We start from the raw sequence: 25,852 nt of genomic DNA, 5'->3' as shown, positions 1-25,852 counted from the left end.
CCTGTCAAAAGCAGAGATGAGCACGGTGCAAAGGATACTAATTGTAACTTTTTTCAATCTGTATTGATCTCAACAATTGTAGATATTTTAAAAAAAAAATCCTATAGTGTTTGTACCTTTGTTTTGCAAAGAAGAAAAGGATACCAAGAAATAAATTCAACCACCATTTGGTTCTGGCATGAGGTAAGTTTGGGGATGACTTCTTGGCACCTCCTGAGAACGACAGGAGCTGTTGTTTCAACTCACATCAGGCAGAGCAAAACCAGAACAGTTTTCTTCAACAGGGAAAGCAGAGGAGACACCAAAGGAGATAAAGGAAAGGTCAGCTGGGGCAATGTATGTACAGCTGGGTCTGCCTAGGTGTGGAAGCACACGCATGATATTTGCTTTGGAAGAGTGGAGAGAACTAGTGTTCAGCATCAGCAGCAAAATGTTAACACCAGTGCATAACCAGAGTACTCAATATACAGAATATATTCAGCCCTTGTGTGTTTCTCTTCTAAATTCATTCTAACTACGTGAAGATCTACAGACACCAAAAAAGTTGTGGTTTAAGTATCTGCAGCTGCTGCAACAAATAACAGAACATATAGACAAATGACTATAGAGAGCAGTATCATCAATGCTTAGAAAACTAATGATGACACAAAACATTTTTTTAATAAAGGGAAGAAATCAAGAATGAATGGCCGGGGCATTTATTTCCTTTTCAGCTCTTGAAAAAAGTAACAAAATCGAAGCAGAAGAACAAGAGAATACAGACACGTTTTAAGACGCCACTTTGTTCACTACTAGAGGTAAAAGCAGGGGGGGACGATGTGCAACTTCATCAATTATTAATGAAATTTTTGCCACTGGAAAAAGAAAGTGCAGGATGCATTTACAGAGCACTGGTTCATTAACCACCATTAGTCATTCATTTCACAACTGAATGGGCGAACACTCGGTAGCTCTGGGCTCTTCTGGATTGGTGGTTTTGTTTTGTTTTTTTTTTTTCTTTAATAACATCTCCACTGTAAAAGTGCAAAGCTCTCCCTCTGCACTGCAGGCAGGACTGTGTTCACCACAACAGTTAGTTATGACGAGATGTCTGAGATCAGAGGACTTGGAATATCAATTCAGGTCAGAAATAAATCCACACTTAACTCAAAATTTGGTCTTGGCATTCAGCATCAGTTGTTCAGGGATTCCTCTGACACCCAAAGGCATCACAGCTTCTGTCCTCTCCTTTGTACCTTTCAATAACAGCTCTCTCATCAGATTTGATATTCCTCCTGAAATGTTATCGCATTAGTTCAATTTTGAAGCTTTTCAGTTTCACACTGCAATATGAGGGGAATAAAAGACAAACACATCCCCAGCTGAAAAACATTCAGAGGTAGGCACAGAGACTGCTGTGTATGGATACAGGATACAGCGTTGTTAGCCATAGAGCTGTGGAACTCTTCTGCTACGTAATCAGTACGTGAAGACGTGCATTAAGTGACATAGCAGGTGCCTGCTCTGCGGGCAGGATTTGCAGGCATTGCTAGAGCTGAAAAAGCAAGAGAAAAAGCCAGAGAGAAAGTGAAGGGGTCACTTAATTGGGAGGCTTAACGTACTGACATGCTTTCACCTTGTACTGAAAGGATTCAATCTTAATGTCCACAATCACAGCACAGAACACTGGACAGCAGTACAAAGAAGTCTTCAGGGAATTCCCCATTTTTGAAGCCAAACACAAAGCTGAGAGAGAACCCTTACAAAGCAGTGACAACTGCTTGAATTCAGATTTATTTTTTTTTTTAAACAAAACATTTTAAAAAGAGAACACGGAGTCTTCATTACCCATCAGATCTGCAGGCTGTATAAGAGGATGCTCAGCCGGGGTTTAACAAAGAAAAACAACGTTGGTGCCTCATGCCCCTCAGCTGTTGCAGGGAATCATTTGGAATTCATGATTTTTTGTCTTTAAAGAAATTCTATCACACCCATCACCCTCAGCAGTTCTGTACTACAAGAGTTGTCCATGGTGTCATTGGGAGATCATGCAGGAGGATGCCTGATCATTATATAAAGTTGTAAAATCCTCAACAGCCAGCAACAGAAAGAAGAAGCTACACATCTTTCTGTGGGAGTTCGGGGCCAAATCCAACAGTCCAACATGAGAATATCTGGGCAGATGGATCCAAAAACATCTAAGGAAGAACAGGTTAGTTATCAAAAGAGCTACTCCTATGGAGGAACATTGGTATCTCTCATCTGTCTGCTATGGTGGCATCTGGATCTATTAAGTAATATTTCTTCCTAAGTGGAAATGGAGATAAGGTGGTAGAAAGGCTGGGGAGAACACTGCTTTCCAGTGAACGACCAAAAGCACTTGCTGGGAGTTAGTTTGCTTAAGTTGGAAAGACAAACAGTGCAGACACTATAAAATGCACACAAAGATGTCAGATGGATGATCTGAGATCTCCTCTTTTGCGGTGCCAGAAGCAGCTAAGACTGCCGGTTGGACATAGATCTTCTATGCAGCATCTCCTTTGTCAAAGTGTCTGTAGTGGAAGAGACTCTTGGAGTCCAATTTCCCAGAGTATTTGATAGCTTCAGCAAAAAGCTTTGTCACCTGTCAATACAAAGCAGATGAGGACTAAGCATTGCAAAACCTTCTGCAGAAGACTGAGAGAGCAGGCTCCACACTTCCATGCTCACCCTCAAATAGTTGTGTATAGATCCAGTTCCCAAGCCCATTCAAATTGAAACCAATTTCAACCTGGCTTCAAATAGGTGTTGGCTCCAGTCCCCTAAAGCACACCTGTCCATCTGGATGGATGTACTCCTGCCAGACTTCCTTGGCAAGACAGTTCTATCCTGTGAAAACACTTCTTTCCCTCTACTTCCCAGGTCTTTAAGAGAACATCAAATTGTTCTTCTCGGAGAATCAAATTCTGCATTCCAAGTGGTTCACCTCAATTAAGCAGGTGTGGTAATAAATTTTTGATGGGGATTCCTTTTCTGGTTGTCAGTGTGTTTCACAAGTAGGCAGAGGACATTCTTCAATTTCCCATTCTTTTAAATTATGTTTGGCATTATCCTGTCTACAAACATGGATCTTGGCACTCTCTCTCCTCTTTACTCACTCCAAAAGTGCAGAAGATTTTGCACAGCTGGACACCAGCTCTAGTCACTGAGTTCCACATCAGCATCCACTGAAATCCACAGGAATTTGGCTGCTGTGTTTAATGAGAACCAGCTGAGGCCTTTTTGTGACAGGTGAAGCCCCTTCAAAGCAAGTCGAAATACTACTGGCAGCAGGAGACCCAGTTTGCATCACCAAATACTCCATTCCCTTCACTAAGTGAAAGGTGCTTTTCAGGAGCTCCAAACAATGACTTCCAACTGGGGACTACAAGGGACCTAAAGGCAGGTGTTCCACTTGGATGGTACTCTGGAACAGGACTGCCCCAGCGATCATTCAGAAAAGCACAGTTACATCCTGTTTTATGAACTATGCACTGGAAAAGATCCCCAATGAAAAACTCTTTCCATGCATAATTTAAAGATGTTGTGGGGAATTTCGCACAAGGAATTTTTTCTGAGTTGAAAATGATACGACAACCTCAACTGCAGTGCAGGACCCAAGATTTTTTCATCTATATTTCACTCCAAGCAACTTCATTTCACATAGTAGCAAAAGGAAAATACATTCTAACATTCATAGATGCGAAAATCAAAATGCTGCGATTTTCTGTCACATTATTATTTTTCAGAAATAATGAGGGTCCAAACGCACCAGAATCTGGTGCTTGAAAGCAGTTGAAAGCTCTGAAGGCTTCTATAATCAAGAGGAGAAAGAACAACATGGAAGTACCTGGAAATTAGTGAGTAGAGCAATCCCACTGTCAATAGCCATCCTCCGGATCACATAATTATCATGGACAAACTTGGTGTTGCTGTTAGGCAGGTTAATCACCAAATCTATTTTCCCATCCCTTATCAGCCTGAAGAAACAATGCACAAGACAGTATCACAGTGTATCTTGCTTAATGAAAATCTAAGCTGAATAGCACAGGCATGCAGGTAAACAACACTGAAAATGTTCACTTGTGTTTAGTCTTTGATGTTAAGTCTTACATCCCAAGAGGGCAGGGTTGAGGGGTTAAGGCATTAAGGCAGGACTGAGCAATTTGGGCTCTATTTCTGTTCTATCCAGTGATACAAAGCAATATTCAGCCTTCACACAGTTCAGCACAACTCTTAAAGGTGGATGGACTGTCATCCAGATTTTGCATACTCTTCCAAGACAATGTAATGCGGAGCAATACACCCATGACATATCAAATAGGGCTGTTCAAGAGATCATAGAATGGCTTGGGTTGGAAGGGACACCGAGGATGATTGAGCTCCTCCTGCTGTCACAATACCAGGTTGAATGAGATAAAACTTCTCAAGTCCCATTAAATCACTATCACTGATCCTAACTGGACCAGAAATTTGTCCCCTTGTATTCGTTATCCTGGACGTTAACACAATTTGGACAAGGTGAGTATTGCTCTTACCTCCTGACTGGAGGGAGGCTGGGACTCAGGCTTTCCTGTGATGGCCACGCCACAGGATTTGCAGGGATACCATTTGCATTGAGCCAGTCAGAGGTTGCTTCAGTGGCATAAAGCTGTTAAGGCAAAGGAAAGGTTACCATGTGCATCGTAATACAGAAACTTTTCATTTAACTCGTGTGGGTTTGACCCAACACAGTTGTTAGAACGGATTTTGAAGGGCATTTTTCATCACAAAGGCACTTCCCAATATAGACAGACACAAATAGAACAGCATGACTTTCCCAAATTTCTGTTATCTCTTGCCTGCTGATTGATGACAGTCAGTGAATGACAGTAACACACCCAGAAGCAGGTAAGTGCCTTAGAAAATCCTAAGCCCCTCTGATTTTCAATAGAGCTTACATTCAGTCATTTAAGAATGCTTTTTTTTTTTCTTTTTTTTTTTTTTCCTGTCTAGCACTAAGTTTTGAAAGGCAGTCCTATAAATCCAGCACTTACACTAATACCACTGAGCAAAAGAGTATTTAAATACTTAACATTAAAAGCTCTCCCCAACCTTCTGTGGCCATGCTGTTAAGTTTCAGTAAGGACCTGGTTTCAAAATTATGCAAGAGCTTACAAAAGGGATGTCCACGCTACGTATTTCCCACATCAACAGCTTACAAGAATCACTGATCATGAAGCACCTTCTCGACACAAAAGGCCTCTTCCTTCTGGCATCTTTGGTTTCTTGGAGAACTTAGATTTATAGTGTGACATCCTGACTGCTGGCTGATAGCAGAGCCAGGGTTGTTCTTGCCAAGACTTGTGAGTTAGTCCTGCTTGCTCGATTAAACAATCATGAACACTTTTAGTTGGGTGATACCTGTTGGCTCTACTGACTACTTGGACAAAAACCCCTGTTGTACTTGGAAAAATCTCCTTTTCTCTGTCCCCCAAATGAATCCCAAAGTTCATCAATCCTACAGCAGGCTGAGTACATTTCCAATTTTAAAAACCCTAGCTTTAAATAACTGAAACTACTTACCTGGAAGCCTTCCCCATGCAGTAGTTCTGCTACACAGAGGAACTTGGAGCGGAAGGATTTCTGAAAAGGAAATTCATTACGTAAAGCATCAAAGGTAGGATTAGAGACAGGGCTTTGTTCACCAGCACAGAGCTCCTCCAGACTCTGCATATAGACAAAAACACCTTGCTGTGCACAGTGTGCACATACATGTGTATGAGTGTGTATGTACAATGCCATTCCAAGGAAACTGTCTGAATCCTAAAGCCCAAAGTCACTCCCAGTTGAGACATACAGACATACACCAAACTGATTTCTCCAGCAATTAAGGAACAGCTCTGCATATTAAATATTAGGATGACTGCCTTCCCAAGTACACCGAGTAGAGTCTCTTTTAATCCTAACCAAACTTACATTCCAACATTATTCAAACATTTGGCCTTCTATGCTGGCAAATGACAAACATGAACAGGCTTTGGGCAACCTGTAGTTGCTGTTTGCAGATTGCTATGATCAGGAGCCTGTGCACATGCAAGTTCACTTCTAACTCCTGTGGCCACACTCAGGAGACCGGGACACCCTGTTCCCACAAGGAGCTGAATGCCCAAGTACTTAGGGTACCTGTGAAAGACTCGTGATACACACCCACATCTAACACAAGACACAAAGATAAGATGATCTCCTGTAAGCATCTGCATTTGAACAAACCACTTCTGAGGAACAAGTGGGCAAAAATTGAGCCCAGCATAACTTTCTTCTGATTGTTGAAGGTCCAGCAATGAAAAGATCAGAAGGAGCACGTGCCCTTCTCACTGCTGAGGCAGGCTGAATCCTGCTTATAGCTCTAGCCGCTCTTGCCATTTTGCAAGTAAGATTATTGCAAGCTCCCTTCTCAAGCTACTGATGGCTTAACCTCTAAGGGCAAGTGTAATATTCTGAAGGGTGAACTATTTCCTATGAAGAAAAGAAGTCAACGGTGTGTGTTTGGTGGTTTTTTTTGTTGTTGTTTGTTTGCTTTCCCAAAAGAACCTCATTCTGAAGCCATTCTGCTCTTACACTAACGGGAAAATATAAATATACAATGTGACAGGGTTGGCAGCTTCCCAGTTGGAGAAAAACTGTTCTGCCTTCTGGTCAGGGGGGCTGACTTTCACAACAGCATTATAAACTTCTATCAAACATGTACTGAACACTTGTGACACATAAAACAGCCTCTCCATGAAAAGAAATTACAGCTGTCAGCTCGCATCCAAGCAGACTCAGATTTACAAGCTGACTGAAAGAACTTGTGTAAGAAACCATTAGTTACTAAAGGTGAAAAGTACAAGCAGATTTATTTAGTGGAAGATATTTACTGCAGGAGAATTGTATTCTGTTTCTGTTACAGCAAAAGTTCTATTTCTTATAATCTCTCTCATGTTGGCTGGTATACCTTGCTATTTATAAAGGGCTACATCCCCAGTTCTTTCACTACCTCTCCACCAGATCTCACTGAGAGCAGGCACAAAATGAAACCAGCCCATCTCCTGGACACATCTTGAATTCTGTATCCAAATGCACTGTGGAGCCTGCAAAACTTTCCACATACAGGGAATCAAGGGAGAAGGTTACCTTGAAACAACAGACAGAGAGCTGGGATTTAAAAATAAAATACTCCATTAGTGTTTTCCGCATCTCGTGGTCACCAGCACAGATGCAAGACAGATGCACACCCTCCCAGAGATATCACTGAATAGCCCAATCAGGAAAGAAAATAAAAAGAGATTTTCAACTCCTCTTGCATAAAATATAAATTATTTAATGGCAGAGTCAGGGTTTCAGCATCATGGATTTCTCCAAATGGTGAAAAGAATAGAGGTCAGATGATCACCTTGAATAAACTGGCAGAGACTCCTTTTTCTAACGAGACAGCCGTGATCCCTTTAACCTGGGAGGGCAATAAACCTTTAAGATGCCGGGGAACCTTGACCTTGGCTGTGTCAGCAGTGCTCACAAGCATGGGACAACCAGAGGGCTTCTGGTCTGCGCTGGCTGCCCAACCCCCCTTGTGCTGTCCAGCAGGCAGGAAGCAGAGCACGCCTGATCAACTTTGAGGAGGATTACACTACCAGCAACATTTTGGAGTGGCTGCTGGCATAGGATTACCACAGGAGCTGCAAAAGGAGCGTACCACAGAGGAAGGCTCTTGGAAAGGTTGGGTTCATACTGGGGCCTGCTTGGCTTGTGGATTGGAGCACAGCCACTGGACCCAACTCACAAACTGATCAGAGTTGAACATTTCAGCCTCTTCCAACCTCAAACTGGAATTAATCACGATTAATATCGATGACAAAAAGGTGCATCATGCTGTAAAACCTCAACGCGTTACACCTTCTCCAGAAAGGGAAATTTTCAGTTGACCATTCACTGCAGAGAAAATACAGCAACTGCAACATGAAAGTAGGGCCTCCACCTCATCAACCCACACAGAAATTCAGTTTTTAATATTGCACAGTCGTGGAGAGAGGTGCTCATCTCTCTGAGCCTTCATTTCCCATCGGAGGGCACACTGCCTCCTTCACCAACGGGAGCTATGAGACCTCGAGTTGGAGAGTTTTGAAGGATTAGAGGTCATCGCCCAAGGCATGCAAGTGGTATGTGGAGGAAGGTCCCCTTTTCTCCAGCCTTACTCATGGAAGCCACTCAGAGCTCATGCGTCGAGGCTAGGTCAGGATTCCAACCTTCTCAGAAGGTGTTGCTTCTTTCTGCCTGCAGAGTTGGCAGATTTGGAAACAAACCACGGAAAAGCAAGTCGGTAACAAACCGCAGAGTGGTAAGGGTGCAGCACCAGTCAGCATTAACTTCACTCTTCTTGATTTGGAGTTTAATTATGTAAGAAACGTGCCAAGAAGAGAGACCTTTGAGCAATTGGTATCAGATTCTTTCGCGAAAAAAAGGAACTGTAAACCACTTATTAAAAAGGACAAAATCTTGTTACTTCTACAAGTGTTGTGTTTTTGAGCTTCTGGGGTTGCTTTCCCTTCTTTTTCTTTTTCTTCTTAAACCTTTGTACCAAGAACATTGGGCTCTGTTTAACAGATGCTGACACACAAGCTACATAAATGCTTTCTATAGCAAAAATTACTCTCTACTGCCAGTTTTCTTTCAACTCCTCCAGGAAAAAAATTTTGGACTGCTCCTAAGTTTGGACACTGGACTCTTCTTGTTTATGTTCCCCTATTCTTTTTCTTAGTACTGCAGTGATTAGAAACAACTGCCCAGATTCTCCTACAGAAGTTTTAAACTAGGCAGCAAGCAATGACCTTCCTGCTAATTTGACGTAATTTGGAAGAAGTTTCAATCCATGCATACGTTTGTGTGTAAACATACATATTTAAAAAAAGAAGCAACAACAAACAACTGAAGTTGTGATCTGTGATAGAGAAGTTCTATTCCTTCCTGGAATCTTTTCACACACTTCCTTACATCCCTTGCTGGCTCAGAGAGCCCAACATACCTTTCACACCTGCACTCAAGTGTACTCCTATTGTGACTCCAGTGTGGAAAGGCACGTGATACTGCTGTACCTGGCACAGGTCTATGGCTTGAAAGTGTGACAGCCACAGAATGCCCTAACGGCAGCACGCTTCTCACGTGCTTGGGTGACACTACAGCTCTGCCTGGAATTAAATCTTGTCCAGCTTAGTGGTGTGAAAAATGTCTCACTGTCTTGCATGGAGGAAGGAATTGGTTTCAATGAATTGACCACATCTGTCATTTACAGGCATTAATCTCTACAGCAAGGTGGTTTCTAACTCTCTTATTCCAGCCCTAAGCTTGTAACAATCCCTCAGCAAATTTCTGCAGCTCCCTGTAAAATAACCAGGATCCAGAGGTAAAAGCACTGTACCAGCTCCAGCAAGGACCTCTCCATTGTGTTTGTAACTTTCTATTTCATAGTTCTTACAGCTGGATTGCAAAGAAATATATTTAAGCCATAAAGATGTGAATGAAAAAAGGCAACGATTACTGACTTCCTCCATGTCAGTCTTTCTTTAGCTTGGATTTTTAGGACTTACTTGGATTCCAATCAAAATTCCTTGCTTAGGAAAGGTAAATCCAGTGGCAAGCATAGCTTTCTGGAAGGCAGAGTATACATCTTCCCCAAAGCACGCAACCTAGGAAAAGGCACAAAGAAGGCAGCATGAGGGGACAAGACAAAAACAACCCAAGAACGTAATTTTAAAAGTAAACAGGAATAAAATATTTAAATATGCTCTTTTGACTTCTTCATGCAGAATCAGACTGCTTTTGCATGGAGTCTGCAGTCACAGGGAAAAAAAATAAATCAGAAAATCACTGCAGGCAAATCTCACAATTTTAATGAAGCAATAACGAAGGAACAGGCAATGCTTTAGTTTCAAACAGCACACCAAGGAATAGCAGCAATTGATTTTGCTGAGTTATGTGAATGTTGCACACAGCTTCTGCTGTAATGTTTGTAAGTGCACTGCAAAACGTTTAGCATTATGTAATGCTTAAATAACCCTGAGTGTTCTGCATGCAGGTCTGCTTGTGTGTGTGGACACAGCAAACTGTGCTGACTGCACCTGTGCTGTCACATGCTTCTGCTGATGAAAAACCACATGCTTTCCCATTAGTTACACAGATGCATGGAATTCTAGCAAAATGTACTTAAGAAAGCAAGAAAATAATCGTGCTGATTCATAAGAACTTATTTCATACAAATCAGATCTTGATATTAAAAATCATGTAGCAGTTCTCCATCACTCAGAGCTGCTTGTGCATCTCAGCTGCTCACAGACTGTCAGATGACAATGACATTCTTCAAGAACCAAACTGTGTTCCTTATCCAAATTTGGAATTCTGATGATAAAAAGGAACGTAGGAGCTTTTGTGAAAGTTTGCAAAGAAACAACTGGACAGCCCTTGCTTTTTCTGGCTGACTCCACACCAGACTTTTTGAAAAACTGTCAGAAGCAGCAACTGTCATAGATTTTTATCTTTGAAATAACAAATCTACACACTTATACAGATGGGATACAAGGGCTGATTGAGGATTGCCCTCCCATCTTCCTCTCTGGTCCTTCCCAGAGACTGAGCACGTTCATGGTCTGACCATTTCCATGGTGAGCAGAAAGCAATATTTCATGGAAGAAGAACAAACTATGATTTGCCAGAATTTCTAAAGTGGAATAATAATAATAATAATAATAATAATAATAATAATAATAATAATAATAATAATAAACAAAAACCTGCACAAACAAAAATCCCACTGGGAATGGAGAAATAAATCATGACAACTCGTTGCTCAGCTTTTCTTCAAGAACTCATCCTCGAGCCTTCAGTCTGCTCAGCAGTGTAGTTTTTCTGAGAAGAGTTGCACATCTCTGACTTTTTAGGTGATGCATAGTCCTACCCTGTAGGCTTGGCCAGGAACTTCCACCCTGCCAGGGGAAGCTTCCCACTGCAGTGTGATTGAATCACCCCCAGTACCTGAAGGAACCTTCAGCACCATGTCTGCTAGTATTGTGGGAACAGATTCCCAGTAAATGCAGCTCTGTCAGATGTGACAAATTCAAGCCCAAATCAAGCCCTGTATGTTGAAAATGTCTTTGAGGAATAATTGAGCATTTTACCCGAGGAGAGTTATAATCCTTACTTCACTCATAAGAAAGACCTTCATAACTGTCACATTTTATGGCATTTGTGAATATGGATCTTTCCAACTCATAAAAGTTAATAGTGCCTCCCTTATGACCAAGGTAATCTCTGACTCCATATAAAGCTCAGAAAGATAATTCTTGCCCTTAGGTACACTTTTTATTCCTTTGTTTTTTTGGAGGGCGCATAGCAGAAATGTTCTCTGTGTAGTCACTTTTGTTCCAAAAATAAGGAAGTTACTGGGCTTTTTTCTGTGCATTAACCTATACTGGCAGGAAATCTTCTCCGATACTGATTTTCCATGCATTAAAAAGAGTGAAATAAAGTAATCCTGTAGAGATGTAAGAGAGCTAAGGTTGTTTTACCCATTTATTTGGGTCTTAGGATTTTTCTTACTAAAATGATAGGTCTTCTCTAAAGAAAAAAGTACAAGGAGATATAGAAGAGCTCATATCAAATGAGGCAGTGCAAGCTCCGCCACATGCCTAGCTGTGATGGAGCAGAGTCAAGCCTAATGTAATTTCCTCACAATTTAATCACTTCCCAAGTTGCCATTCCAGACTGGAATAAGTCTCTAGCTGCCGTATCTCTTCTAGAAGTAGCAGAGCAAGCAAGTTTAAAGATAGCTTGGATTTATATACAGAAGCTATTGACAGATCAGCAAGAACTCCAACAAGCCTCTTTGTTCTGCACGTGCAGTACTCCTACAATGTCTAGAGAAGCATAGCCATTGAAGGGAAGGGCTCCCATCAGCACTAAGCCTGCTCACGAAGAGGAACGGCTTTGTTCCTTTACAGCATGCCATGCTTTCTCAGATACACTCCAGAAGTGCTCACAGCCCTGCTGTGTGCAATGCAGCTCCTTCTCTCCCTCGTCCTGCTGACAGCCAATGCTGCAGTCATCGCGTTTCTCGCCGTTTTGCACCTTGGGACATGCTTTGATGGTTACCAGGCAACAACAGACATATCGCCACATGTATTTGTTGCCTGTAAGTAACCAGCACGTTCCAAGACCTGGAATCCTGCTATTGCTATCCTGGTGTGCACCAGTCGGGGCTTTTGCAGGCTGTATGTGCTCATCTGGCAGGAAGCTGGTGATTCATAAAATGGACTGACGCATCCAGAACCTCCCAGAACCCGACAGCTCATGGACAAACTCATTTCAGGCTGTCACACCAAGCAGGTCCAACGCAGAGCCCACATGCAGGTAAAGAGGGACATCCAGTGGCTGAATCAATCAGGTGTTCCAGGACAATGTGTTCTCACAGATAAGAAAGATGTTTTCAATTGTCAAGGATACAGATGCCATCACGACACAGGCAGATTACTTCCACAGATTCATGGTTAAAGGTGATTTGCTTAGGTAATAATTTAAAAAAAAAGAAAACATAAAAGATACCTCCCCTGTAGAGGCCATTTCACATCGGAGAACAGGATCGGCATCTCTCAACCGAGACCAGGAAAACATTGGGGCCTTGTGAGATAAAGAGGGTGGGGTGAAAAGGAGAATTAATATTTAATACATTACTGCAAAACTCCAGTTACACTTAAAGCTACAGGAAGAGATAGACATGAATTAATCCACTGGAAGCACTGGTCAAGGCTGATAAGCAAAGAAATATTTGGCAAACAGGCATCCCCAGCATCCTGATGATGGACTGGAACAAATAAGCACATATTTCACCACTAAATCATCCTCCTAGCTCTTGCTATCTTGTTCATATCTTGACAGCAGATTTCTAATCTCTGGTAGCCCCTATCATTTTTAAGACTTTTTAAAACAGAAAGTCTGCAAAGTGTTTAATTCATGAAACAAGGAGAGATGCTATCTAAAGCCAGCCAGTTTTCAGAGCAAACATTTCAGCAGCAGAAATTCCTCTTTAGCAAGATGAAACCATTGCACAGGAGCACAGCCCCAGTGGCACAAAGCAGTGAAACTTGGCAAACCATTTTCAGATTCTTTTTCCCCTTCTCCCTCAAAAATACACACCACTAATTTTTGTTTAACCTTCACTTGGGTGAATTAAAACTGCTGATTATCTTCATTACTATTCTGGGGAGTTAGGACATAGTAGTATCATTAGCCTCTAAGTTCTCTTGTTTAACTTCATAAAAAAAAAACATGAATAAAACAAAACAAAATAAATCTCTGGTAAAGAGCCCATGACCACATATAGCAAACATTCCAAAATAGCTGTCTACTAATTAATGAATTCTTAGAGGTTATTTTAATTATCTTTAAACCACTACAGGCATTTACATAAAGACAGCACCATTGCTGCTTAGAGAAGATTCTGGTTTAGAATCCAAAGATGTAATTCTATGTTTGGAGGTCCTAGAGATAATACTGCAGGCAAGATGGATGCTGTTTCATGGCACCTAACAATGAGCAACTAAAATGTGACAGCAGAATTTCCCTGCGAGAGGTTTCTCAGTGGATGCCATCTGTCTTGGTGACTTTTGGATCAGTTTTGCTTCCTCTGTAAGAGAAAATTTTTACAGTAGCCAACACTCCAGTCTCACGCTGAGATCTGACAGTCAAGGTGGGTTATTTTTAACGCATGTCTTGGAAGGTAACAATAAGAAAAGTCTTCCAACCAGCCCCCTAACTTTTATCTGCCATCAACGTGAAAATCAATCTGAAGGAACAGACTCTGTTTGGTACTGCAGATAAATCTTGTGTAAAAACTTAGCCAGTCATGCTATACTCATGATTTAATCTTGGTCAGGATGAACATGTTTCACTCTGAAAAGAAACAAGGCAAGGCAATATTTTAGTCACTAAAACTGAACTGATGGGACTCCAAATTCACAAAGGAGAAGCTACGTTGAGAAAGAAAACAATTTCATATTCTCTTTCTAGAGTACTTCAGAACTGCTGGAAAAACAAAATCCCATTTCCATGCAAATATTTCTACTAATAAAACCATAAGAGGACAGAAAATACGGTGCTCAAATAATGAGAACCAGGTTTAACAGGAATGCTTTTCCAAGTTCAGCATTTCCAAATGCCTTAGCAGGGTTTTGCAGTTGACAAATCCGTGCAGAACACAAGCAGCACAAAAGGCTTTGTAGCAGAATTTTCAAGAAAATAGCTGGGTTTTCCACTCTGTAGCCCACATTCCCAGGAGAGATCAAACTCTGGACTGTTTAGCTAACAACAAACAACAACACAAACCCTGAGTTTAAATAACAGAAGTTTATACAAATAAACGACACTCAAAAATAATAGCAAAAACCCTTCAGACTAGACTTTCAGAAAAACATTCATCTGTGGTATCAAAAGAAAGCGTCGGGTTGCTTCCAGACTGAAGACTTTGTCAGCAGAAAGATGTTAGCTATTTTCTATTCTTTCAGTTCTCACTTAATATGGAAGCTATTAAAGCTTGAAAGTTCCTGTACAAGCAATTCTCATTATCAGTCATATCCTTGCACTGCTGCTCTAGATTTTTATGATTAAGACCTTCAATTTTTTTTTCTTCTACCAAGTATTCAAAACATTTAGAGCTCATTTTGGTATCTTGAGTGCTGTATAAATCTAGTGATTCTGAAAAAGAACATCTTGACCCCACTGAAATCAAGACTTTAACCCTCCTTTAACTGGTTTAACTTTACACATAAAAGAGGTTCCATGCATTCAAGATGGCCCATGTCCCAGTCCATGAAGATAAAATTCAGGGACACTCAAAACACAAATTTGTACATGTCCACACATAAATCAGATAGCATTACAAAAAGGCTCCAACTTCAGTATTCAGTTCTTCAAGTGCATATCCCTCACAGTTTGGAATCGTAATTCAAAACAGGTTAAATACAAGGAAAAAAGAGAGATGGATGTTGTTTAGCACTGGATAATTTTCCTTTGATGTCTCTAAAAGTCCCAACACACATTACCATAAAAGAAACTGGAAAGGGTCTATTTGGCCAATATGTAAATTATTCTCATGGCATCAATGTACTCATTGATGTCTATTAACATGCTAAGTGCTGGCTCTGTTGTGTTCTTTTTGAAACCATACCTTAATCCCAATGTATTTGGATGGAATAATGGGATGCTCCAGTGTTGGGAGGGATGATTCATTAACCTCTTTTCCAATCATCACTTTTGTGGCCACATCAATGAAGTCCACACCCAGAGTCTTGGATACAAAAGGGAAGGAGCGTGAGGCCCGCAAGTTGCACTCTATTACCTGATGGGATTATGAAGGAGAAATACCACAGTCAGGCCTGTGCCACAAGGAAATAGATTAATTCATGTCTATGGAAATCTGTCCTTACTCCTCTTGACAGAGACGGTCTTCAGACTGCCAATTCAGAGGCACAGAAACTGTGTTCAATGATACAAAGAGCAACGAGGGATGGGAAGTGGGCAATTAGAGATACCAAGATTCCAATGTTCTGCAGCTGAGTTTGAGCTCCATTGTCCATAGATCACTCTGGAAATGGTTTTATACTATACCCTAAATTAATGCACATGCAGCAGAAGAATTTCTGCAGAAGCATTAAGTACAAGCTTTAGAAGTCCTCATTGTTCTTTTTTCATGGTAATGGCACTTCCTGAATGCCCAGCTAGACTTTCCTTGTCTTCATTTGGAAGGCATTCAGTGACCCAGGCAAGAAATAGGAGTTCTGCATCTTCCTGAGAAGCAGGGCACAAAATGCATTAGCAAGAAACCGAGTGTTTTAAATGAGAACGAAGGGGCAGCAAGGCAGGGCAAGAATAGGTAAGTTAAGACAGAAGGAAAAAGGTTTAATCCAGAAAAAAGGCCGAAGGAAAGCAAGGAAGGAAGACTGTCCTATTCCTCTGTACAGTTTCTGAATAAATGTGTGAAATAAAAGAAAGGTGAGAAACAGTTAAGTATGTTTTCTTCAACAAACAGCCCAAACAGTATCATGTACCAATAACATCTCTTCCATACCGTGTCATCATTTCCACCCATTCACTGCTTCCTCAGTCATACTCTGCTCTCGTTCCTCTGACCTTCTCCACTAGCAACAGGGAGCCAAGATTCATCCCTAAAGGCTCAGACATCTGCCATACCTCTGTTACTGATAGCTATTAAGACCACACTATTCAGAAAACCATGTCAGCAGCTCATCTTAGCAGCCTTATCACTTATATTGTCCTGCTTTCTTTCCGGTAACATGGAAGGCTTATTTTAACAATCCAAACAGCAAAAGACCAGAGGGGATATCTGAGAGCTGAAAGCAATGACATTTAGTTCATACGATGAGGCACAGGTCTCAGTGCTGTCCATCCTGCTAAACATTGATGATTTTGGGAAGGACAAAAGCCCAAGGTAAAATTAAGCTATTGCTGATGGACAATCAGCCACACGCCATCAGATAAAACAAGTTAGAAATCCACAGCTGTAACTGCCACAGAGCTGCTGTGACTGGGGGAGACTGCAGGAGCCATGCACTTAACTATACCCAGCAGAGACAGCTTCCCTTGGCAGTCACAAAAGCACTTACCAACACATTATTGCCTCGCACCAAGAACTGCACATTGAATGGACCAGAGATGGCAAAGGCATTTGCAATCTTCTTTGTAGCAGATTTTACCTACCAAAAACAATATACATATACACATATTTAAAAAAATAAATCCCACAAAATAGCGCCATATCAATAAATCATCTCACATGCAGATTCCTTTAAATATTCCACCTCTCTGCTAGTGCACTGTTTTCCAATATGCCCTCATTTTGGCAATAAAATAAATTACAGAAGCAAACAGTGTTTAATCTACCTGGTAACCCAGAGCCTGAGGCTTCATTTGATTGCAGAAGTAAAAATACAGTTTCATGTGCATGTGAAAAAGGGAGTGAGGGGAAAAGACAATAAAAACCTGTCCTATCTGTCACACCTCCTACACTGCACACTGTAGCCTATATAACTCTTCGTGAAATAAACAGTAGTGATGATTATCTACTTGGTATTACAGGAATCCCAAGAGTCTTTCACAAGGGTGAAGCCCACAAGCCCATCCAATCAGTGGGAGATGTGTCAGCAGAAATAGTCCTGACCAAACTGGGAGAAAACTATGGCCCTAACTTCTTGGTTGGCAAGAAATTACACACTACTTCAGTGCAAGTGTTTGAATAGCTTGGCTCCAGAAGATGGCTGCTCTCAGAAAAAAATGCCTTGAACATTTCTGTAAACAGATTGTTGCAAACAGAATTGGGGCACAGGATGACATCATGGAGTATTGCATATTCATTTAGAACATGCATGTAGACAACTAACTCCATACTACGGGGTTTATTCTTCAAGGGGGAAAAGAGTAAAAGTTCATTCATTCTGATATCCTTTCCAAAAAAGGCAGGCAGCCAAAAAGTTGTACACCTGATCTAATCATTTAAGGGCTGGGGAGAAGTGGAAAGTGAACCCTGGCATATACATGGATAGGATGCTCCTCTACTGCAAAGAAGTTTATCCTAAAAAAATGAAACAAAAAACCCCCACAAATCTACAAGTGTGTACTTCTTTCTACTGCTTAAATTAATACGACACAGTTCAGATGATTTTATAAATGCAGCAGAGAATCACAGAGAGCACACTGACATCTTACATTTGCACAAATCACACTGGCCTTTAAAAAAACATCATTGATTTGATTTCTCCTGAATTTTTCTTTCAAGTTCTCCCAAGCAAGAAGAAAGCTGTAACAAATTCTTATTCTTCTTTCTCTTTTCAGTGCAGGTACAACACCTACCTTCTCCAAGGCTCCCTGGCTAATAGTCTGTGTGGGTAGCATGAGAGTGGCATCTCCAGAATGAACGCCTGCATCCTCCACATGCTCTGAAACAGCATGTGCAATAACCTGCACGCAATAATGAGACAGTAATTAGTCACATCACACTCTCTCATGAACTGTACACCCCCACCTCCCTGCCCTTTGCTAGGTACAGGCCAGCAGGCTCTTGAATAGAGCTGCATCCAAAAGCAAAAAGAGATGGTGCAAGAGGGAAATCTTCCCACGTTCTGGAGGAGAATACATCTAAAGCAAACACAGGGCATATGAAGAAGAGGATGATGTTAGTTTCTGTCATGCTATGCTTAAGCATATTGAGAATGGTAAAATGAATACAGCCTGGAGATCCTATGACTTCCAGTAACACATTTGATTTGGAAGCTAAGAGCTCATCGGACTTTAAACCAGATCTTTCAGCTCTCCTAACCATGAAGACCACAAGTTTGCCATTCCCCCAAATTTGTATATGTTTGCTTACTCTTTCACAGAATTTTAATCATAGAGAAAAACAATAAGGGAAAATTCAAGCCTCAGGGTTTAAGCTAAATGAAGCTGCATCAAGGTGCACTATCTTGATACTCAAAAAGACAATGATCTTGTCTGCTGGTTAAAAATGAAGACTGAAAACAGAGCATTTCTGTAAAATGAGCAGTTTGTGATTGCTTGTGAAAACTGTATTTGATCAGCGATGAAATGCAAGGTGAAGCTGTAGCAGTAAAACATGTAATATCATAACGCATCTAGCAATTCTGATGCAAGTCATTTATGAAGTCAGTGATTTGCAAATCCATAACAATTTTATTCCAAAGGATTCATTCATGTGACTAAGCCATGCTTGAAGAAAAAAAAAGTATGTAAACAAATAATTTAGGTGCATACAATAAAGTAGGTTGAACTTTTCAATCACGATGTTTTTGAACCTCAGACAAACCCCCCCTTGTCCATTTCTCTCTTCTCAGCACTGCATAATAAGTCGCTAAAACCAGACACTTACACAAATCTCCTATCTTAGAACAAGTTTAATATTAAAGGAAAGCAAAAGTTCTTACTCTTCCTGCCTTGGCTACAGCATCCATTTCCACCTCGCGGGCATCTTCAATAAATTTAGTGAGTACCACAGGGTGATCCTGTCGTCGTGACAAGACAGAATAAGAAAGCTTTTATTTGATAGTATTTGTGGATCATCCAAGTACTCCGCTATTCATCACAGGAAAAGCTCTGGAAGCGGAGTCTCACAACACCAATCTATTAATATCCTGATTCCACAGACAAGTGAACTTTGCCAAAGAAATAACTGGAGAAAACTTCACATGATTTCCCCAAAGCCACAGAGCTCTCCATAAAGTGTCACTATGACAGAGAATATGCAGGCAAAAATACCAAGGGCTTTTAGGTGACACCATGACAGAAGGAAGACGCTTGCACAGAAGGGATGCTTGCACAGATGCAGTGGCCTACGATCTCGCCTCCCAAAGATGTTCTTTACCTCTGACATCTTCGTTCTGCCCCTGCTCTGAGTCTCGCAGCCACCTCACTGGGCATCCTGCTTCTCAGAGTAATTGATTCTTGGCATACTTAATGACATTGCAGAGTTGCTGTTTGCCATGTCACTAAGTCACATATTTTAGGCAACCAATCCATTCCCTTCTCATTTCCCTGCCTGGTTTCCTAAGTCTCCCAGGGAGAAGCTGCCACTAATTATAGCTGGCCAGGATCAACCTGCCCTTGACTCAGGTTCCCTGGTACACACAGTTCTTCCCTCTTCTTCCCACCCACCTCTGGGATGCCAGCACACACTTGTCCAATGCTTTCCTCTGCCAGCCATCCCTCCAACAGATGGTTAAAAATCTAATCCACATTCTTCCAGGCCAGCTTTATGTTTCAACATTTTAACTGTCCCATCCACTATTAACTGCCTGTTATTTATTAGAGAATAAAAGGGAATAAATGACAGCCTGGGCATGCTCAAAAGACTCCTCTTGAAAAAATATAAAGCAACTCTGAAAGTTACCAGACACAACTCCTTACATTTATCAGTGCAAGGGTAAATTCACAGGCAAGGACAATGCCACAGCCTCTGCTGTTTCATAAATTTAGTGGCTCATGTCTTGTAACTTTCTGTAGTGCTGCAGTTTTTCACACGGAGATCTTAGATGTGCACACAACCTTGTTTATTTCAATCTATCACGAATCTTGCAAGAAGTTTTGAACATTACTGACAAGAGAAATGCTATAATGAGTAACACCATAATAGCAAAGTGGCTAAAACAACAGAACGTGGGTCAGGCGCTTTATCTGGAGATGTTTTGTTGGGAAGCAGAAATAGGAAAGACTCTGTAATAGGAAGATGAAGTCTGTCCCGTACAGATGCTCATATTCAGTTGCATGCTCACAGCTAATTCAGCGGAATCGATTACAACTCATCAAGTTCTGATGAGACTAAAAATCTCCCTAATTTAAAAGAATACAGTACTTCCGTTGTTTTGACTTTTGCTAGTTCAGCTTCAGCTATATTAAGGCTGTTAGCAAAATGAAAATACTGCATGAAGAAAGAAGTCTTCCCCTTGCAGCCTGACTAAACGAGCAAAACTTTAGCATGCAGATTTATCTATGATATATCATCTCAGATTTATATCAGACATATCATCTCTGCAGAATCAGGGCTAGAGCACCCAAAAACTCATTGTGTGACCAAGAAGTACAGCTGTTTGTGTCAGCAGCATCAACGCAGTATTGGTGCAGCAGAAATGACCATCACACTGACCCAAAAGGAGTACATCATACACTGCAAGCTCCCCAGCCCCTCACAGGGCCTTCTGTACCAGGGCTGAGATTCTCAGCAATGAAAAGCTGCATTGTCCAATTCAAGTCAATCAAGCAGTGACAATTTAAGCTGATGAATCTCACTTTCCTAGGCCACAGCAAGAAACTACAGCAACCACTACAGCACTATTCCAAAGAGGGATCATTCAAAAAACAAAAAAACCAAAAACCAAACAAAAAAAACCCACCACCAAAAAGGGGGGGCAGGGAATCAAAAGAAAACAGGCCAAACTCAAACTGCTGAAAGGTCAGACTCCAGATTCTGTATATTATCATTTCAAGCTCTGTAATCTCATTTTCTCCCCCCACACTCTCAGCTCTCCAAACATCCCTCATAGAATATAACAGCAATGATGAGTATAGAAGAAATTCAGGCTTTGAGTTGTTTGCTATGTTCTGAAGCACTCGGGCCTGTGGGGAATTGCTGAGATTTTTCTTTTTTAAACTTCTATGTGCTGTCCCAAATCCTTCCCACTGGTAGAAAAAAAAGACACTAAAGAAATCCCCCAATCAGTTTTTGAAGAACTTCTAAAACCAAAATCTTTCATCTTCTGCTTTACGTACTCTGAAGCTCAAATAACCCCACCTAACTAACAGTAAGCAAGCAGCTGTCCTGCTTCTGTATCAGAAGAAACTCAGTATATTATTTGCACAGTTAAATGTCACAGGAAAAGCTCACAAAGGCTCCTGCATTCAAGATCTGCCCTTTAGGGAATGAACTGAGGGGTCAAACTCTAATTTCACTGGCACCTCAGAAACAGATGGAAAACAGAACATGAGAAAATGATACAGCAGGCACTAAACATAAAAGCAGCAGCAGGGTAAAGACTGGTACCTGAGAAACTCTGGCGGCTTCCACTAAGAACTTTTTCATCTCCTCTTCACCGAATACTACATTCATTGCAGACCCACTGTAGGAATGAAAACACAAAACAAAATAAAAGCAATCAGCTTCCCTTGTCACTGCAAGGGAGACCTGTGAGCACTAGACACCACAGCACAGGGCTGCCAGCTACCTTTACATGACAGACCAGCCAAGCAAGACCCTGACTTCAGCCCCGTGCTCACTCCACTCAGATGAAAGAAAGGCAGCACAAGTACCTCACTGACCTCCATTTTACTCACCAGAGCTCAGGGCATAGCACTGTGCTCACAGACAGCCTGATTGCTCTTCAGCAACAGGTGAAGCCAGGAATGCACAGGCCACACTGTGTTGTGACAGTGTAAACAAAGGTGAGAACAGGCTGCTCTTAGCTGGCTCCTTTCTTGGACTTCAGAGGAGGGGCAGAGCAGATACAGATGTAATATCTGAAAGCTGTTTTGAAATCCAACTCTCTGCAATATCAGACAAGAGATTTAGGAGACCCTTGTCTGTAATTTGGTCTCTTTGAAAAAGGATTTTTTATTTTTACTTATTTTATAAGATGCAACAATGTTCACTTCTACCACTGCTGCCCAGCTTCCTCCTTGGTTTGAAGGGCAAGCTCACAAAGGCTGTGGACAAAAGTGGAGGAAGAATCTACCCCACTGTATGAGTCGCTTTAACCTAAGGTAAATAGACACAAGTACCTCCATGCTTCTACTTAACTGGACTATCTTCAGCTGATGTAAATCAATGGAGTTCAATTAAATCCATGGATCAATGTCAGCTGCAGCACTGAGGGTGTGAGCTGGTGCACAGAGCACATAACCGGGGAGGAAACGCATTTAGTTTTCAGAGGTAAAGAGCAAATATTAAAGGCCATACGTGTTCAAAGGATGAAGTCTAGCTGTGGACCTGCTGCTGTTCTGCAAATAGAGGCCAGACAGAATGCTGTGCAAGGGCTTTTCACTTTCTATTTCCTCAAGCTTGATATTCTCCAGTTCCACCTCCCAGAAATTCTCCTAATCTGTCCTGAAGTTCCTCTAACCTTGAAATGCTCAAAATACCTTTGAAGTACTGCATTACCAAATACTTACATGGGAAGGATTTATCCTTAACTGAACACAAATGGAAACAACAAGTTAAAAGGAGTGCATCCTAAAAATCTAGAATGTGACATCAGGAGCACTTTCTAATCTGCCCTCCTGATTAAAGCTCACGCTTTTAACTTGGATTTGCAACTTCACTGCAAGCTTCAGAAACTGGATGGAAAAGTCACAATCAGCAGTCTCTTCTGAAATATAATTTCTTGAGGTTGAACATGCATGAAATCGTTTTCTTTATCTTTAAATTATTTTCACTTTGATATGTTCCTTTTCATATGAAAAGGATCCTGTCTCCAATTTATTGGCACTCATAAATTGTGCCCAGCAAACTGCCTTCTTTGTGCCTAGTCAGCTCTGAAGAAACTCTTCGCAGAGAAGAGTGATCATTCAAAACCCGTGTGAGCACTGATGCAACTTCTTCAAAAAGTCTAGCTGTCGGAAATGCGCAGTTCTGTACAATGTCTATTTAAAGAGAAACAGCTGCCACAGCGTAGGGACATAAAACATGCCTGAAAGCAGAGAAGTTTGGCAAATAAGAAGCTGAATTCAAAAGATGTGCTGTCATTTTCTGGTAACAGATGCCAACCCCAATAAATGGCCTCAGCATGTTGCCTTCTGATTTTCCTGGTGGCAAACAATCTTGTGGCTTAATTGTATAAGCAGTAATTTCAGGAACCTGAAGGAATATCCCAGATGGCTTGTAGTTTTTGGCCTTGAGACATGAAAAAGGCAGTTTAGCTTAACAGACATTCTTACGATTACATTCTACCTTTGATCTATGCCTGACAGATGCCAGGAATCCATTGGATTCCTCTATTGATATGAGCAGTTGTCCCACCTCCTGCTAAGACTGGCAGTTTTAAGCTACCTAGCAAAGTGTTTTCCCCATGTCCCTAAAATGACTCTCTCCCTTGTCTCAAGAAGGCTTTTTGTGCTCATACTCCCCACCTTGGTGAGCCTTACCTTAGAACATAGGAAGGCCTCAGCAAACATGGGTAACTCACAGAGCCTGCAAATTCAACTGCATCTGTCTAAAGACAAGGAAGGAAAACATGCTGTGAACAAGAACATATTTTCAAGTCATACCAACATTTCCATTCTAAATGCACTTATACTTAAAAAAACAAAACAAAAACAAGTAGAGTGCTACGGGACACACTGAACAGAATACATGACTTCTCTGTTCCAGAGCTGTCATGCTCAGACCTTCCCATCCAGCTTCATCAGGAAAAACAGAGGTACTGACAAATCTCACAAGTTCTTCAACATGAGTAATAAAAATGTCTTCAGAATCTTGAAATGCATCAGTAAGTTGGTCCCCATGAACAGATGCTCATAACACCCAGCCATCTCGTTTCCCAGATGCACATCCCAACTTACCAGAGTGCTGACTGCCTTCCAGGGAGCTTGAGCCACACGCAGCTCGTCCAGAACAGCTGAGAAAACGGAGCGATCTTCCGCGCGGTCGATCTGCAAAGGATGTGTGCCAAGGATCTTCACTCCACTCTGGTGTAGTGGCACTGCCAAGTTATTGGGAATCTGCCCACCCACAGAAATAACGCAGCCACTACATCCCTGTTGGTAGAGAGAAAATAGCACAGTTGCATCCAAGTTAGCTTAATATTAAGAACTGTTCAAACTAAGGATTCAACACGCAGATTAAATCATAACTTTTGCAGATCATAACTTTTATGATCCAGAGGTACCCAGGTCGTGATTCAGAATGTAGCCTCCTGAAAAAAAAGCACGGTCCTCCTTGATGTCATCAACAGACAGCAGTAACTTGATATTAAACTCCCCAGGAAACCCAGGAGTCTGCAGTGTTCTCGTATTGTTGATATCAAGCCAAGATTTTACAAATTCTGCCAGAACCACAGGCTACTACTTTGTTTCCATTTCATATTAAGGGGCTTCTGCTTTCCCAGTGAGGATAAGCACCAGGCTGACACATGCTCCTTCAATCTGCATAGAAAGGGAGCTCTGCTACAAAAACATCACACCCTGCAAACACAACTCAGAACTCTGCTCAGCAGGATCAGGTCTCTCCCTCTTCCTCCTCACGTGTGGACATGGGGACCCGTCATTTTAGCAGAGCTCTGCTGTGCCATCGGACATACAGCACAAACAAACAAGGTGCTTTAGGTCTTCCTTCTTTCAGAGCCCAGCTCTTCCAGGAAAACAGCCCTGTGCCCAGGGACTGCCAGAGCAGCAGACATTCACATACTCTTTTTACTAGAGACACAAGGCAGTAACCTCCAACAGAGGGGCAATTGAAAACAACTGGAAGGTTTTCTTGCTGTTGTTATTTTTTCCCCTCCAACGCCTGCACTTCTATTTGCTAAGCCAGCATCCCTTCCTAGCTCCAGCAGGCAAGCTTTAGGGAGCCCTCACTGCTTCACTGCTGACCCTTGCTGCCTTGTACAGAGCCAGGCAGCACGTTGTTCATCAGAGCCCATTCCATCAAGCAGCCTGTGGCAGAGAGTTTCTCTAGATACACGTCACCCTTTATTTTAATTCATCCTCAGCATTCTCAACCAGCTCTTTCTTTCTGGTGGCACAGGTATTTCAGCCAGACTCTCAAATGTGCTCGTTTCTATGCAGGCTCTTCAATACTTGAGACTCCAGAAGCAGATGAGGCAGGACAGGTGGCACAGCGTCCTCCACTCCCTATGGCACATCCTGTGTTTGTGCCTGGACAACCACAACATTTTACACAGGAAATCAGAAATGGCAAATAACAAAACATAGCTGAGCTTCCTTGCAAAAATGCATCCTTCTTCAGGTGCAAACAGGGCTTTTATTGTACTTTTTAAAATAGACTACTGAAGACTTTCAAGTACAATATGGCTTGGTAGGGAAATTTTCAGTAGCAAAAATAAAAGGCTTTCAAGTACCTGCAACAATCACAGGGATGTGAATTACATTCAGATCATTTAATAATTAAGGGTAATTAAATAATGGGTGCTTTCATTTTAAATTAAAGCTGGTGAAACTTGGCCCAGAGGAGAATCAGGCCCACAATACAGCCGTAGCAATGGGCTCCCTTGAACTACATGTGTTATACAGTTTCACCCACCTCTAGCAAATGAGAAACATA

The 25,852-nt window shown here is 41.6% G+C and overlaps 1 protein-coding gene across 2 annotated transcripts in view; it reads right to left on the bottom strand.

The window, feature by feature from the left end:
* Positions 1-694: 694 nt before the first annotated feature.
* Positions 695-25,852, bottom strand: part of CPS1 (carbamoyl-phosphate synthase 1) — a 101,062-nt gene continuing 75,904 nt past the window's right edge. For both annotated transcript variants that reach the window (XM_052675092.1, XM_052675093.1), the window contains 13 exons: positions 24,136-24,330; positions 23,719-23,786; positions 21,623-21,698; positions 19,014-19,091; positions 17,926-18,033; positions 16,683-16,772; positions 15,227-15,397; positions 12,607-12,681; positions 9,600-9,698; positions 5,563-5,622; positions 4,536-4,648; positions 3,848-3,977; positions 695-2,602 (listed from right to left, as the gene is read on the bottom strand). In XM_052675092.1, coding sequence (XP_052531052.1) covers positions 2,504-2,602; positions 3,848-3,977; positions 4,536-4,648; positions 5,563-5,622; positions 9,600-9,698; positions 12,607-12,681; positions 15,227-15,397; positions 16,683-16,772; positions 17,926-18,033; positions 19,014-19,091; positions 21,623-21,698; positions 23,719-23,786; positions 24,136-24,330 — 1,362 coding nt within the window. In that variant the 3' untranslated portion in view covers positions 695-2,503. The remainder of the gene's footprint in view (positions 2,603-3,847; positions 3,978-4,535; positions 4,649-5,562; positions 5,623-9,599; positions 9,699-12,606; positions 12,682-15,226; positions 15,398-16,682; positions 16,773-17,925; positions 18,034-19,013; positions 19,092-21,622; positions 21,699-23,718; positions 23,787-24,135; positions 24,331-25,852) is intronic.

The sequence above is a fragment of the Tympanuchus pallidicinctus genome, unplaced genomic scaffold (assembly GCF_026119805.1).
Source record: "Tympanuchus pallidicinctus isolate F22 unplaced genomic scaffold, pur_lepc_1.0 scaffold15, whole genome shotgun sequence".
NCBI lineage: Eukaryota > Metazoa > Chordata > Aves > Galliformes > Phasianidae > Tympanuchus > Tympanuchus pallidicinctus.
The sequence above is the reverse complement of the archived record's forward strand: the minus strand, read 5'-3'. Positions and strand labels throughout refer to the sequence as shown.